Source organism: Budorcas taxicolor, chromosome 11 (assembly GCF_023091745.1).
Source record: "Budorcas taxicolor isolate Tak-1 chromosome 11, Takin1.1, whole genome shotgun sequence".
Classification (NCBI taxonomy): domain Eukaryota; kingdom Metazoa; phylum Chordata; class Mammalia; order Artiodactyla; family Bovidae; genus Budorcas; species Budorcas taxicolor.
In genome coordinates, this window is record NC_068920.1 from 165,825,528 (window position 1) to 165,840,477 (window position 14,950).

Consider the following 14,950-nt stretch of genomic DNA (forward strand, 5'->3'; position numbering starts at 1 on the left):
GGCGAGGGTCAGGCTTCCCGGGACCCGGACGGGCTGTGCTCGTGGAGCTGTGTCCACCTCTGCAGAGTCACCAGAGCTGTGAGTAGGGAGCTGGCCACAAGCTCACGGCGTTGACGATAGAGTAACGCAGGAAGGCACACCCACCCCTCTGCTCGGAGCCCCGAGTGGGCCATGAGAGGGCAGGATGGGAGCGGTGGCTGCTTTGCAGGAAGACCCCCCCTCCCACTGGGCCTGGGAGCAGTGACACCCGCCCCCCCAAGGGCGCTGCCGGCTGGGGGCGTCTGCCAGCTCCACAGGGCTGGGCCCCAGGGCCCGAGATGCGCCTTTAACTGGAGATACCCAACACGCCTTACGCGGACAGAGCCAGTGCTTAACCAGACATACCAGATACCTGAGAACCAGCCGTCTTGAACAGACATAACTAGTTCTTCTTAACCAGACATACCAGATACCTGAGAACCAGCCGTCTTGAACAGACATAACTAGTCCTTCTTAACCAGACATACCAGATACCTGAGAACCAGCCATCTTGAACAGACATATCTAGTCCTTCTTAACCAGACATAACCAGCTACCTGAGAACCAGCCGTCTTGAACAGACATAACTAGTCCTTCTTAACCAGACATAACCAGCTACCTGAGAACCAGCCATCTAGAACAGACATAACTAGTCCTTCTTAACCAGACATAACCAGATACCTGAGAACCAGCCGTCTTAAACAGACATAACTAGTCCTTCTTAACCAGACATAACCAGATAACCTGAGAACCAGCCGTCTTGAACAGACAACTAGTCCTTAACCAGACATAACCAGATACCTGAGAACCAGCCGTCTTGAACAGACATAACTAGTCCTGCTTGACCAGACATAACCAGCCCCCACACCGGACACAGCCAAGCTTCTGCCTTCTGTCGCCGAGCGGGCCTCTTAGCCTTGCTCCTTGCAGTGCCGCCCGGGTGCCGGCCTGGCTGCCTCTGGCTGCATGGAGCCGCCTGCTCGTCCGTCCTGTGTGGGCCGTGGCCGGGCTCCTGGCGGGGCTGTGGCCTCTCCTGGACGCTGCCAGCCCTGCAGGGGGAGTGTTTGCCGGTGGGCGGGTCTGCCTGCTCCTCACCATGCTGGGTCTTGCTCTTCTTTTCAGGTCTTTTGATCGTTTTTTACTGGATTGGTAATCTTATTCTCAGGTTTGGAGAGTTTCTGTATATTCTAGGGAGAAGTTCTTTATCAGGTAGCATGCTTTGTCACTCTCAGTTCAGTTCATCAGTTATTTTCTCTATGTGCGTGCTGCTGCTAAGTCGCTTCAGTCGTGTCCGACTCTGTGTGGCCCCATAGATGGCAGCCCACCAGGCTCCCCTGTCCCTGGGATTCTCCAGGCAAGAACATTGGAGTGGGTTGCCATTGCCTTCTCTAGTGCATGAAAGTGAAAAGTGAAAGGGAAGTCGCTCAGTTGTGTCTGACTCTTCGCGACCCCATGGACTGCAGCCCTCTCCCCGTCCATGGGATTCTCCAGGCAAGGGTCCTGGAGTGGGGTGCCATTTCCTTCTCCAGGGGAGCTTCCCTTGCCAGGGATGGAACCTGCGTTGGCGGGTGGGTTCTTCGTCACGTGTGAGATCCCTGCCCCACCCGGCCACTCGGCGTCTCCGGTTGTGTCCGGAGGGTTCGGTGTTGCCGCTCGGGCACAGTAGGGGGTGGGGTTGGGCTCGCTCTCCTTGGTGTGTGGGCCTCTCCTCCTCCATGGGCTCTGCCCGGTGGCCATGCTGGGCCCTCCGGGCCTGGGCCCTGTCTGTGCGCTGGGCCGCGCCCTCCTGACGAACGCCGCTTCAGGGCCTATGAGGAGAACCTCCCAGTGGCCACTTCCGTTTCTCCCTCCCCAGCTTCGTGCTGGTCCTCTCATGTATTTTACTAAATAAACAGCAGAATATGGTGCTGTTTGTTTAAGCAGCAGTGGCCTCTGGGAAAGGCTGTGACGATGAGCCCGGTGTCCGGCTCCCGAGTCCCCTCTCCCTCAGGCCCGTGTGTCCACTGCCATTTCCTTCTGCGTGTCTGAGGTTAGGGTTAGGGTTAGGGGCTGGTGGTGAAGTCTCAGCTCCCTGCTGCCTGCAGAGTCCTTTCCTCACTTTTGAAGGGTGTTCTGGGTGAAGAGTTGTGGATGGCGGTTGGTCTCAGCGCTTCCCTGAGTCCTGGCTCCGCCTGCCTCCAGTGGGGAGGCCTTGCTGGCGGCCGTTCCTGGCTTCTCCGTGTGTCACGCGCCTCTGTACGCTCGGGTTTTCAAGGTTGTCTCTGTTACTGGGGTTTGGTGGTTTTACTACAAGGTGCCTGGTGGTGTGTGCATGGAGGTGTGCCTTCAGGGTTCATGGCGCCCCCGGGCCTGTTGCAGGGGGCGTTACCCACCCGGAAGCTTCCGGCTCACTTCTTCCAGAGCTGCCTCTGCCCCACCCCGCTTGGGGGGGCTCTGGTTCCCTGTGTTCGAGAATCTGTTCCTCCGCTCACCGAAGCCCTCCTCGTTTGCTGAGGTGGTTTTTCACTCTGGACGTCACTTCTCTGGTTGTGGGCTCTGTGTCTGCGCTCGCAGGCCTCTCCTCCACGGCGTCTGCTCCGTGTCCGCGCTCGCGGGCCTCTCTCTCCCCTCACCCCCGCGGCCGCCTTAGCCTGGGGCCGCCTGATCTGGAGCTGAGACGGCCACCTCGCTGCCCCCTCTGGGTGCAGCCCTTCACTGCCTGATGTCCAGCTCCTGAAAACTGTTCCTGCCTGTGTTTCCACCGAGGTGTGGGTTGGGGTAAACCCGTTGTGGCCCCTCTTGCCCCTCCTTCACTGGACACCCGCCAGGTGTGTGGGCCTGTTGTGAGGTAGCGGGGCTCAGGTACCTCCCCCTCTGGCACAGGCTCAGTTCTGACGCAGGAGTGGGAATAGGCCCCTGGGGGGCTCTGATTCACTGAGGAGCCCATAGTGTGCGCAGGGGCTTCTGAGAGCGAAGCGGGGAGAGGAACTCCGGACTGACAGCCGGTCGGCCCTTCGCTTTCTTTGTGGACTCAGCAAGGGGGGCAGGTCCGGGCCCCTCAGCTTCTGCTCCACTGCCGTCTTGAGGCGGCCGAGCTGGAGGCCTGGGACGTACGAGGTGTGGGGATGGGGCGCTGGGTGGAGCAAGGGCCCGGCCTCCGGGACATACCGCGTCCTCTGCCTACACAGCAGAGAGTGGCCAGAAAAGGCAGCTGGAGCATCGCTGGGCGTGTCTGCAAGGGAGGCAGGTCGGGTCGGGTCGGGTCGGGGGGCGGGGCCGGGGCGGGGGTGGGGCGGGGCCGGGGCGGGGCCGGGGCGGGGCCGGGGCGGGGCCTGGGGCGGGGCCGGGCGGGGCGGGGGTGGGGCCGCGGCCGCTCTGGGCGGGCTCTCTGAGCACGGGGCCTGCGAGCCGCAGGTTGGATCCTCTGAGGTTCTTGTTTAGATGTTGTCTTGACTTTTAGGTTTGCTTCCCATTGTTACCTGGTGGTGTTTTTTATTTTCGTTTTCATATTTGTGGTTTTTTTTTAACTTGTAGTCTTCTAACAGACAACGTGGTAGGTTTTATCGCGTGAATAGTCTGTGTGATAAATCGTGTATTTCACATACGGCACAGGCACTTCCAAATTCTCCCTTGCGTCATTTAAAGGTTTTAGTTTTTTGTGAAATAAAGTTTTAATTAATCAGATTTGCCTTTTTCAAATCTTATACGAGCAGCACTCTATCCTGCAGTTGTAACTGTTTCAAAAGGAAAATCTAATTTTAAAAAGCAGGTAAATTGGCCCTAATGGTGTGTCCTGTTCGCCCAATTCAGGAGGATGTTTTCTGTTTTTAACCTACTCTGCACTATAATGACGTACATTTTAACAAAAAAACGAGACGGAACGGCAGGAAGCCTCTGTCGCTGGCCTAAGGGCCCTGGGGCTCACCCCCGTGTCCCCCGCCCAGGAGGAGAACATCTGCCTGCACTGGGCGGCTTTCTCTGGCTGTGTGGACATCGCCGAGATCCTGCTGGCCGCCAGGTGCGACCTTCACGCGGTGAACATCCACGGGGACTCGCCCCTGCACATCGCAGCCAGGGAGGACCGCTACGCCTGTGTCGTGTGAGTGGCTCTGGGGCGCTGGGGACTTGCTGCAGCGGACGGGCCTCTCCCGTCAGGCCTGCGGTCAGTGTAGCTCGGGAGGATTGCGGTGAAAATCTGCTGTCCTGGCGGCTCCCTGCTTGGGCCCACGGGAGCGGCACCCCTCGTGAGGGCAGACGGGCCACTGGGAGCCCCACTTGCCAGAGCCTTTGTTCCGCTCCAGGCGGAAGCTCAGGGCCGTGCGGCCCCGTCCTTCCCGCACGGGGGCCTGGGATGAGGGGTGCCCCTGCTGCAGAACCTGAGCCCTCTCGGATGCGGTGCCTGGGGGCGCCGAGCTCTGGCGCCGTCGGCCCCTCCCTGGGTCAGGCCACGGCATCGCCTGCCACGCGCTGACTGAGCTTGTGGCCAAGTGGCTTAGCTGTCCTTTCATCCCGAGGGCCCTGTAACGGGAGAGCTGAGCAAAGCCGAATGCGTCCCTAGTTACCGTGGGGAGGTGGCTGCGTCTGCGTGGTGGCTGGAGGCGTCGGTCTGCGGGCTGTGCCGTCTCGGACTGGACGGCGGGGCGTGTTTTCACGGGTGGGCGCGCTGCGTGGGTCTCGCCCTTGAGTCTTGGATGGAGGGGCTGAGTGTCCCGCGCACTTGCTCTCTGTGCAGCCTCTTCCTGTCCCGGGACTCGGACGTCACCCTGAAGAACAAGGAGGGGGAGACGCCCCTGCAGTGCGCCAGCCTCAACTCTCAGGTGTGGAGCGCCCTGCAGGTGAGCCAGGCACTGCGGGACGCGGCCCCCGACAGGCCCGCCCCGGCGGAGAAGACCGTGAGCAGGTGAGCGAGGAGCGGCTGGGACCGCCCTCCCGGAGGCGCAGGCGCGGGAGGGAGCCGGGCTTGCCCGGAGCTGACGCGCCCCCTGCGGCAGGGACATCGCCCGGGGCTATGAGCGGGTCCCCATCCCCTGTGTCAATGGCGTGGACGGCGAGCTGTGCCCCAGCAACTACAAGTACGTGTCTCAGAACTGCGTGACGTCCCCCATGAACATCGACAGAAACATCACCCACCTGCAGGTCGGCCAGGGGCCCTGGTCCAGGCGGTTGCTGGGTGGCGGGAGGGGTTGCTGGTGGCGGGAGGCCTTGGCTCTGCTGGCTCGGCTCTGGCCACTCCCCCCAGCGTCTGTCTTGCTTCTCTGAGCTCCTGGGGTCGTGTGCCCAGGCCCCCGGCCCTCCCCCTCTCCTGCAGGCCCCATGCGGGGGCCCTGGTGTCCTCTCCCCCTCCTTCCCCGGGGGAGGCTGCAGGCCCCGGCGTTCGGCGGAGGGGCCGCGGGGCGGGCTGCCGTCTGACTCGCCCTCCCCACAGTACTGCGTGTGTGTCGACGACTGCTCGTCCAGCAACTGCATGTGCGGCCAGCTCAGCATGCGCTGCTGGTACGGCAAGGTGAGCCCGCGGGCTGGGGGCTGGGGGCTGGGGGCCAGGGTGGGGCAGGGCAGGGCCCGTGTCCTCGTAGGGTGGGGCTGGGGCCAGGGCGGCGTCCCCAGCCTGACTGGAGGCAGCTGCGCGGCTAGAAGGGCGCTGCTGAGGCAGGAACGCCCCCAGCTTTGGTTTATTGGGGGCAGGAGCGGGGTGTTCTGGGTGGGGGAGGGCACACAGGCCCCACGTGGAGGCTGCTGGCACAGGCTCGTCATTAGAGAAGACCAGTCAGAACGGTCTCTGAAGTTGCCAGGGCCCCGGACTCTGCCTGGTGTAGCCCGGCGGCTCATGGCGTGCTGGCTCCCTCCAGAACGGGGGTTTGCAGAGGGGCAGGAGGTGTGGGCAGGCGATCCAGGCGGGAGACCACAGGGCAGGCTGCAGGGGCCTCGGGAGGCTGAGAGGGTGCCGGGAAGGTGGGCGGGGGGCCAGGCAGGGACCAGGAACCAGCCACACGGACTCCTGGCCAGAGGCTTCCCCTGGCCTTTCCTGTCCTCCCGGGTGGGAGCCAGCGTTCCGGGGGCGTGTTCGTCCGCGGAGGCCTTGCTGTGGGTGGCGAGTGCTTCTGTGTCTGCCCAGGATGGCCGACTGCTGCCCGAGTTCAACATGGCAGAGCCGCCGCTGCTGTTCGAGTGCAACCACGCCTGCTCCTGCTGGAGGACATGCCGCAACCGCGTGGTGCAGAACGGCCTCAGGTGAGCCCCCCGCAGCGCCTCCAGCCCCCCGGCCAAGGGCGCAGGGCTGGGCCCGCAGGCAGCTCAGGGGTGTCCCGTGTGTCCACAGACGGGAGAACGTGTGTTTAGTGTGTGCGTGCGTGTTCCTTGGAGCCTCGGCCTGTGTTACACGTTGATGTAAAGGGCAGAAGCCGTGTGTGTGTCTGTGTGTCTGTGTGTGTGTGTTCCTTGGAGCCTCGGCCTGTGTTACACGTTGATGTAAAGGGCAGAAGCCGTGTGTGTGCGTGCATGTTTTTTGGAGCCTCGGCCTGTGTTACACGTTGACGTAAAGAGCAGAAGCTGTGTTGCCCACCTGCTCAGATGTGGGTTCCGGTCGCACGGCCGGAAGGCGAGAGCTAGGCCTGCCGTGAGCCGCCTGGTCCAGGCTCACGAGTTGGAGCCTGTGTGCACGCTTGGGTTCCCTTGCAATGCACCCTGGCTGTCGTGGAGGTGGTGTCCGGTGTAACACCTGTTGTCACTTAGACGTGTGTGTGGTCTCCTGACCACCCAGAGCCAGACCGTGGGGCTGTGGTCATGGAGCTTTTTCTGTGAAATGCTAGAGAGTTGAACAGTCTAAGGTCATAGGGGCAGATTTGCGTTCTGTGTGAGTTGAGCTGAGCGTGCGCGGCCTCAGTATTTTGGGGCCTGTTAAGAGTAGGTGACCTGCTGCACCATGTGAGCAGCCCACACCCCTGTGTCCTTGTGTGTGGCTGGAGGTGCTTGGGGAGAGGACGGACTTGCCTGTCTCCCTCGAGGGCCCTGGAACAGAGATGGTGGTTAGATGCCCGGACTCTTGGGGCCGGGAGGGGCCCCCGCCCCCAGAGGTCGGCTCAGCCTCGCCGTTGGCACGCTGCCCACGCCCAGCTGCGTTCCATTCGGGGCCAGCAGGCTGCTCACCCGCCTGGTCCTTGTCACAGCTGAGGCTCAGCCAGCCTGGTCCCGTGCTGGGCGCTGGGGTCACAGGGCGGGCGGGCGGGGCCGAGGTCCCCTGCGTCCTGAGGGCGTGAAGGGCATGGCAGCGGGGCCTGGGGTCACTCAGAGCCTCTGTTGCTCCCTCAACCGGCGCTGACGCGTCTCCAGACACGAAGGCGGTGTTCTCTGTCCTTTGCTCCCGAGCCGCGCGCGTCACTCGTAGTGGAGTGAGCTGGGATGTACCCGTGTTTTCCAGGGCGAGGCTGCAGCTCTATCGGACACAGAACATGGGCTGGGGCGTCCGGTCCCTGCAGGACATCCCGCTGGGCACCTTTGTTTGCGAGTAAGTGAGTGCCGCTCTCCTGGCCCCTGCCCCTGCGGTCACCGGGTGGGTGAGGGGGCATCTCCCGGCCCTGCCCCTGCAGTCTTGGGGGGTGGGGCAGCATTGGGGAAGGGCGCCGGGAGAGCCCAGGCCGGCTGTGTGGCACGTGTGTTGGCAGCCCCTGCCCCGGCTGCTCTTAGGCCTGCACTTCCTCCCCAGCGTGGAGCTCATTTCAGAAGGCCTGTCAGGGCCTCGTGATCCCCCGGGAAGATCACTTTGGACCCCTGGTCAGAGGCTTTCTGTGTCGTACCCTGGGGCCCAGGCTCAGTCCTTGCTGAGCCACGGCAGGTCGCCCTTGCATGGGGCTCCTTCAGGTCCCCGGGTGCCGTGTTCTCACCACCCCGCCCTGACCCACAGGTATGTTGGGGAGCTTATCTCTGACTCGGAAGCCGACGTGCGGGAAGAAGACTCTTACCTCTTTGATCTTGACAACAAGGTAATGCAGCCCTAGGGGTAGGGCGTGGCGCAGGTGGGACCGTGGTGTGGGGGTGCCCACAGGCAGCTGGGCTGAGGCGTGTACAGTGGGGTCACCGGGCCCAGAGGCCCTGTGCCTGTTCTCCAGCCTCCTGAGCGTGGGGCTGGGATGCAGCTCTGCAGCCCGAGCCCGCCTCTCAGCAAGGGTGGAGGCCCCGTGCGCGGGACGAGCCTCCGTGTGCACCAAGGGTCACACGCGTGACTGGGGGGGTGGTCCTCTGTGCCGCAGCTCCCTCTCAGGGGCTGGCGGGGTCGCTGGACTCCGGCTTCTTGGCTCTGGGCCCTGGTTTCCAGGGGTTTGTGCTCTGGCGCATCTGCCCTCCGCCTTACCCTGGCTCCTGAGTTGCTCCTGGGTTCGTCAGGGCTGACCTGGGAACTTCCTGGAGCTCACACGTGCAGCCAGCGGGGGCCCTCAAGTGCTAGGTCCTTCTCGGCAGCCTGAGCCTCCAAGCTTCCCTCTGTGGGTCGGGGTGAAGCCAGGCGCTTGCTCCCATGCCCTCCCGGTGTGGCCGTGTCTTCTGAGCACCCTGCTAAGTGGACACGGTCCCCTCACCAGCAGACGGTCCCCTCACCAGCAGACGGTCCCCTCCTGGCTGGGCCACTGTTCCCGCCGTGGATGAAGGAAGCTTCCAGACCCCAGGGTCCCATGGGCTGTGGGTGCTCAGGGCTCTGGGGCAAGTTCAGCAGGAGCCACGTGATTGGCTGGAGGCTGTATTCCATGCTTTTTTGCATCTGCTGAACTCCTCTGCTCCTGCGGTCTCTCCCGTACTTGCTGGAGTAATACAGAGGGTAATTCCACTTTGTGGGCCACCACACCCGGGTTGTACTCTCACACGCTTATGCGGTGCGTCCTAGCTGCGGTGGTCGCCTGCAGTGGCTCACGCGTGCCCCAGCACGACTTCTGGGCACCGCCCCCACCTGCCTGCGGTCTGTCTGTGTCTGGGGTCCCTGTGGTCTGTGTCTGGGGTCCCTGTGGTCTGCGTCTGGGGTCCCTACGGTCTGTCTGTGTCTGGGGTCCCTGCGGTCTGTCTGTGTCTGGGGTCCCTGTGGTCTGCGTCTGGGGTCCCTGCGGTCTGTCTGTGTCTGGGGTCCCTGCGGTGTGTCTGGCGTCTGGGGTCCCTGCGGTGTGTCTGGCGTCTGGGGTCCCTGTCTGTCTGTGTCTGGGGTCCCTGCGGTGTGTCTGACGTCTGGGGTCCCTGCGGTGTGTCTGGCGTCTGGGGTCCCTACGGTCTGTCTGTGTCTGGGGTCCTTGCGGTGTGTCTGGCGTCTGGGGTCCCTGCAGTGTGTCTGGCGCCTGGGGTTCCTGTGGTCTGTCTTTGTCCGGGGTCCCTGTGGTCTGTCTGGCATCGGGGGTCCCTGCGGTGTGTCTGGCATCTGGGGTTCCTGCCGTCTGTCTGGCGTCTGAGGTTCCTGCTGGTCTTCATCCTGCTTGCCTGTTGCCACCTGTTCCTGATTAGTTTCTGTTTGGGTTCCAAACCTGCCTGAAGGGCATCAGGGCGTAGGCTCCCTCCTCTGGGAGCGCGTGGTCGCATTGCAGGGACCGAGCTGCAGCTGCCCCCTCTGAGTCCGGCTCAGCCGCCCCTGTGGTGAGCCCAGCCCTGCCGCCCGGCCCGCAGCACAGCCAGGACCACCCCGGGCGACCTCGCCTCGAAGCTCGACCCCCTGGGGTTCTCTGCCCACTGTTGCCTCGGTCTCTGCCTCTCCCTCTGCAGGCCAGGCTGCTGGTCTGATTCTCACAGCACTTGACAGGCGGGTGTGTGGTCACTGTCAGGAGATGGGAGGAGGGCCGTTCTGGGTCCCCAGTGGCCCCTGGCAGAGCGCCCCTCAGGGGGAGCGGCTGCCCTGCAGGCCCTCCATGCTCGCGGCCAGAGGTCTCTTTGCTCTGCTGAGCCCGCGTGGGCCTGGGTGTTTGGTCCCATGACACCTTCATTCTGGGCATGTGACAGGGCACGGATGCGCCTACAACCCCTGCTGCTCCAGCTCAGGCCTGCGTCCCCGAGCGCTGGCGTTCAGAGTGCCCGCCCCGCTGGGCGCCTGCGTCCCGGAGCGCTGGTGTACAGAATGCCTGCGCCCGCTGGACGCTCATCGCCACCCCCACTCCCCCATTGTCCGAAGCGGCAGGGCACTTTCTGGCCTTGCTATCTGGGTGTTTCCTGGGTCACAACACCGGTATCCTGCTGTGGACCTGCCCGTCTCCTCGCTGTTCTGGAACCTTCCAAGCGCCCACCCGCCTGTCCTCTGCCCACATCACCTGGCTCCCTGGGTGCCCACACCCAGCACCTCAGAGCTGTGATGCAGGGGTTTCAAGTGGGCACAGGCTCCCTCCTTACCACGTTTGTGCTGCAGGACCAGGTGTGGGTGGTTTTGATCAGAGACGCTTTGAAAGAGCAATACGTTCATCTGAAAAGCCGTATTTTAAAGACCTGAGCTATGTTTGTTGTGGGAGGGCCGCGGTGGTTCTTGTGAAGGGAATTTACAGGACCCAGCGTGCAGTCTGGCCTGCAGGATGGGCGGCCAAGCGCCCAGGACGCACCTTGTGGGAAGCGTGGGGGGTGTCGGGGCTGGAACTGGGGACCAGTGGGCAGAGGAACCCCTGCTCGTCCCCAGGGAGTCCTGCGTCCCTGGGGGCCGCCCAGGCCCTGCAGGCTCAGGCGGGCCTGGCCGCCTTGTGTCCTGGTGTGGTGGCTGCGTCTGCGGGGCCCTTACTGCTTCAGGGCCAGCCCTGCGCCCCTTCCGCCCGCACCTGGGGTGAGGACCCCTTCTGTGGCCCCTGAGCCTCTGGTCTAGCTCAGGAAGCTCCCTTCCTGCAAGGATTCCCGTCTGTCGCCTCTGTGGGCAAAGCCACAGGAGAGTGGGCAGAATGGGCCCAGTTGCGGCCCCGCACCCTCTGTGGGAGGTCCGGGCGCGCAGACACAGCGATGCTCGATGCTCGGGGGGCCCCCGCCCCTCCCCGGGGGCTCGGGCCGGGGGCCCTTGCCGTGTGGCCCTTCCCGGTGCAGCGTCGCTCTTGTGTCCTGGGTCTTTCCAGGGGAAACGCGGCTTTCTCAGGGCTCAGTGGTGAGGCCAGACACTTCTCAGGGTCAGGTCAGGCCTGGGTCCTGGGCACTGTCTGTGCCCACGGGGTCACCACTGCCCTGAAGGCTCCTGTTGGCTAAGTCCCCTCTGGAGGGACCCGGCAGCCCCCCGCCCTGTCCCCCAATCCCTCTACCCCCCGTCCCCCCGCCCTCTCCCATTCTGTCCCCCGTTTCTCTCCCTCTGTCCCCCGTCTCTCCCCCATCCCCCTCCCCTCTGTCCTCCCCTCTGTCCCCCCGTCTCTCCTCGCGTCCCCCTCTCCCGTCCCCCTCCCCTCTGTCCCCCCGTCCCCCTCCCCTCTGTCCTCCCCTCTGTCCCCCCGTCTCTCCTCGCGTCCCCCTCCCCCGTGCCCCTCCCCTCTGTCCCCCCGTCGCCCTCCCCTCTGTCCCCCCTCCCCATCCCCCTCCCCTCTGTCCCCCCTCCCCATCCCCCTCCCCTCTGTCCCCCCTCCCCCTCCCCTCTGTCCCCCCGTCTCTCCCCCCGTCCCCTTCCCCCCGTCCCCCTCCCCTCTGCCCCCCCCATTTCTCTCCCTCTGTCCCCCTGTCTCCCCCCGTCCCCCCGCCCTCTCCCATTCTGTCCCCCCATTTCTCCCTCTGTCCCCCGTCTCTCCCCCTCTGTCTCCCTGTCTGTCTGTCCCTCTGCCCGGTGCACCTCGCCTCTCGGGTGGTGCTCCTCCCCCTCCGTCACCAGGTCCCTGAGGGGCTGTGCTGCCTCATGGTCCCCCTGGACCCCGGCCTCTCTCTGGGTGCCTGGGGCGCCGTCCGCGTGAATGCTGGGTCTGCGCTCATTTTCACCGAGTGGGAGCCCCGGGGCTAGGGGGCCGGGGGGCGGTGCCCGCGCCTGCCCGTGCTCAGCGCACCTCTCCCCCAGGACGGAGAGCTGTACTGCATCGACGCGCGTTTCTACGGCAACGTCAGCCGCTTCATCAACCACCACTGCGAGCCCAATCTGGTGCCCGTGCGCGTGTTCATGTCCCACCAGGACCTGCGCTTCCCGCGGATCGCCTTCTTCAGCACCCGCCTGATTGAGGCCGGGGAGCAGCTGGGGTAGGTGCCCGGGTGGGGGCGGGTGGGGGGCGGCCCCAGGGGCGCAGGCCCAGACCCCGGCTCTCTCTCTCTCCGCAGCTTCGACTACGGGCAGCGCTTCTGGGACATCAAGGGCAAGCTCTTCAGCTGCCTCTGCGGCTCCCCCAAGTGCCGCCACTCTGGGGCCGCGCTGGCCCAGCGGCAGGCCGGCGCCCAGGAGGACGGGCTGCCCGACACCAGCTCCTCGCCCGCCGACCCGCTATGAGAGCGCCGCCCGGCGCCCGAGTGGACGCCGTTCGCTGTGGTTTGGGGAGGACGCAGAGGCGTGCGGGAGACCGGCTGGCCTGCCCGGGGCCGCGGGGGGCGGGGACACCTGGGCTCCTCGCCGGCCTCGCCGTGAGTTCCCGACGGAGGTCTTTCTGCTCCACATTTCTCGTCTCCCCTTGCGCGACGTCGCTCCCGGCTCACTGCCGGGCTGGGGGCCGTGCCCTGTCGGCCCGGACTCTCCGTGTGGCCTGCCACGGCCCGCATGGCTGGTGCTGGCTCTAGGCAGCACAGACCCCGTGCCCACCGCCCCTGCGAGGTCAGGGCCGAGCCGCTGCTGACTTTGGAGAAAACGTGGGTTTGCTTTTTAAAGAAATCCTATATCTAGCCCTATACACCAGACCTCTCACGCGTTTCTTTCCGAGGATGCGGCTTGGGGTGCAAGATGGCCGTGGCCCCGGGGCACCGCACCTCCTCTTGATTCTAAGCCACATGCTATGATGATGAGTAAACTGATTTATTTTCTACCATTATTGGACATTAGGACAAACGAAAAATAAACACAAAAACACAGACCACGGTGCTGATTCTGGTGTGGTTTCTACTCACCATGTGAAAATGAACTATCAACTGTGTAAAGAGAACAAAGTGATTTTAGGGTAAAATGCAGGAAACTTTTTTTAAAACGTTAGTCTTGTAGTGTGAATAAAATTGCCGTCACCTTTTGTGTGATGGCCTGCCAGGTCACATCCTTTTTTTCGGCATATACTTTTTTAAATACTGTAATTAGTGCAGTTACCGTGGGTTTTTTGTGCAACTCTTCTAAAACATTCATAATGCAGCCATGTTTATTTTTTCTGTTAAAATGTTTTTGACAGTTCCAAGAGCAGTCTTTTGGCTCAGACCATTTCTTGTTCTGTTTTCAATGAAATCAATAAAAAAAAAAAAAAGAAGTACTTTAAATGAGGCTTTATCATGGTATCATGTTTCAGCTGGTTCCTGCGAGACACCCACGCTTCCTGCGGGCGTCACGCGGTGCTTGTGGTTCCCACGCAGCCCTGGGGACCAGCGGGCAGGCCCAGCCCTGTGCCGCGTCCGAGCAGGTGGGCCTGCAGCCCCCGTCCCTGGAGCAGGATGTGGCCGCCGCTCCCCAGGCAGCCCTCAGCAGGCTGTGTGTATCTGTGCGTATGCGTGGGGGCGTCTCTGTGTGTCCAGTGCTCCAGAGGCTGGAAGTGGGTCTCCGGACGTGGTGATGCTGGAGTTAGACACGGGGAGGCAGGGGATGGGCGCGGAGAGGCAGGGGACGGACGCAGGGAGGCAGGGGACGGGCACGGGGAGGCTGGAGACGGCAGAACTGGGGTTGTCCCCTTCCTACTGGGCAGGCTGGCTTCTACAGAACCTCTGGTCCCAAACCTCGTCTTCAAACTCAGGAGACAGCCTGGATGCTCTGCCTTTTATACACAGAAATCATTCAGATAGACGCTTTCAGGTATTTGTCCAGAACTTGAATTTCGCAGACAGTCCAAGCAGGGTGTTTTCCCTGTGGACGGGGACCGAGGCCCTGTGTGTGGAGCCGGGGGGACTGAGCTGAGACTGGTTTGCGTGGGAAGCGCTCTCCTCCCTGGGGACTTGCTGCTTTTCTCTCCTGGGGGCGCCTGGACCCCAGCAGGGCTGTGCTGGCTGGAGGACCCACCTGTAGCTGGGCCTCAGGCTCAGATCACAGCCCGCTGTGCCCTTCGGATCAGGCTCCAAGTCCAGGGGCCAGAGTGTCCGCTGGTTCTGTGCCGGGGCAGGGGCAGGGCCCAGGCAGCTGTTTGTTGACTCGAGACGCAGTCCAGTTGCAAACTTCGGGGTGCAGGGGAGGCCTGTGGGGGGGGGGGGTCCCCACGGGCCGTTTTGGCAGCGGGTGCCGGGCAGCTGTGTGTGCTCCTTGGTCCTGCGGAGTCTGCACCGCCCCTCGGTGCCCTCACCGCCAAGACGTTCTTGTGAGGGGCTGCCTGGGGCATGGGGGCAGGCCAGAGGCCTCCTGCGGGGTAGGGGGCACATGGGTAGAGTGTGAGGGTCTCACCTGGCCGCTCACTCCTCAGGGCAAACCTGTCCGTCCCCCGCCTGCCTTGGGGGGTACCTGTGCCCGGCCTGCCCAGCCCTGCGGCTGCCCCTGGCCCAGGTCTAGACCGCGACATCCCCTATGCTTCCCGACAGCTGCTCCCATTTCCACTGACGTAGACGGGCAGAAAGGAGGGTTCCAAGCCTCGTCTTTCTTCCTCAGCCTGTGCGGTTACCCTCCACCTGCACCGCGCTCTGATTGTCAGAAGAAAAGGACCCGAGTGCCGCTGCTGCGCTGCTGATACACTGAGCTGCTCGTTAATGACAGGCGGGCCTTCCCTCCTGTGTGAGTTGCCTTGTGAAGTCTGTGTTGTTTGTGTTTCTTTTACTGATTCGTGTCGTCTCTTTACGTATTGTAAGGCTTCCCTGGTGGCTCAGCTGCTAGAGAATCCGCCTGCAGTGCCGGAATCCCTGGTTCGATTCCTAGGTTGGGAAGATCCCCTGGAGAAGGGAAAGACTGCCCACTCCAGGA

At 63.3% G+C, this 14,950-nt stretch overlaps 1 protein-coding gene across 2 annotated transcripts in view; it reads left to right on the forward strand.

The window, feature by feature from the left end:
* Window positions 1-13,294, forward strand: part of EHMT1 (euchromatic histone lysine methyltransferase 1) — a 110,851-nt gene extending 97,557 nt beyond the window's left edge. For both annotated transcript variants that reach the window (XM_052649717.1, XM_052649718.1), the window contains exons 19-27: window positions 3,942-4,096; window positions 4,730-4,897; window positions 4,989-5,133; window positions 5,423-5,500; window positions 6,110-6,225; window positions 7,412-7,498; window positions 7,895-7,973; window positions 11,954-12,129; window positions 12,208-13,294. In XM_052649717.1, coding sequence (XP_052505677.1) covers window positions 3,942-4,096; window positions 4,730-4,897; window positions 4,989-5,133; window positions 5,423-5,500; window positions 6,110-6,225; window positions 7,412-7,498; window positions 7,895-7,973; window positions 11,954-12,129; window positions 12,208-12,373 — 1,170 coding nt within the window. In that variant the 3' untranslated portion in view covers window positions 12,374-13,294. The remainder of the gene's footprint in view (window positions 1-3,941; window positions 4,097-4,729; window positions 4,898-4,988; window positions 5,134-5,422; window positions 5,501-6,109; window positions 6,226-7,411; window positions 7,499-7,894; window positions 7,974-11,953; window positions 12,130-12,207) is intronic.
* The last annotated feature ends 1,656 nt before the right edge of the window (window positions 13,295-14,950 follow it).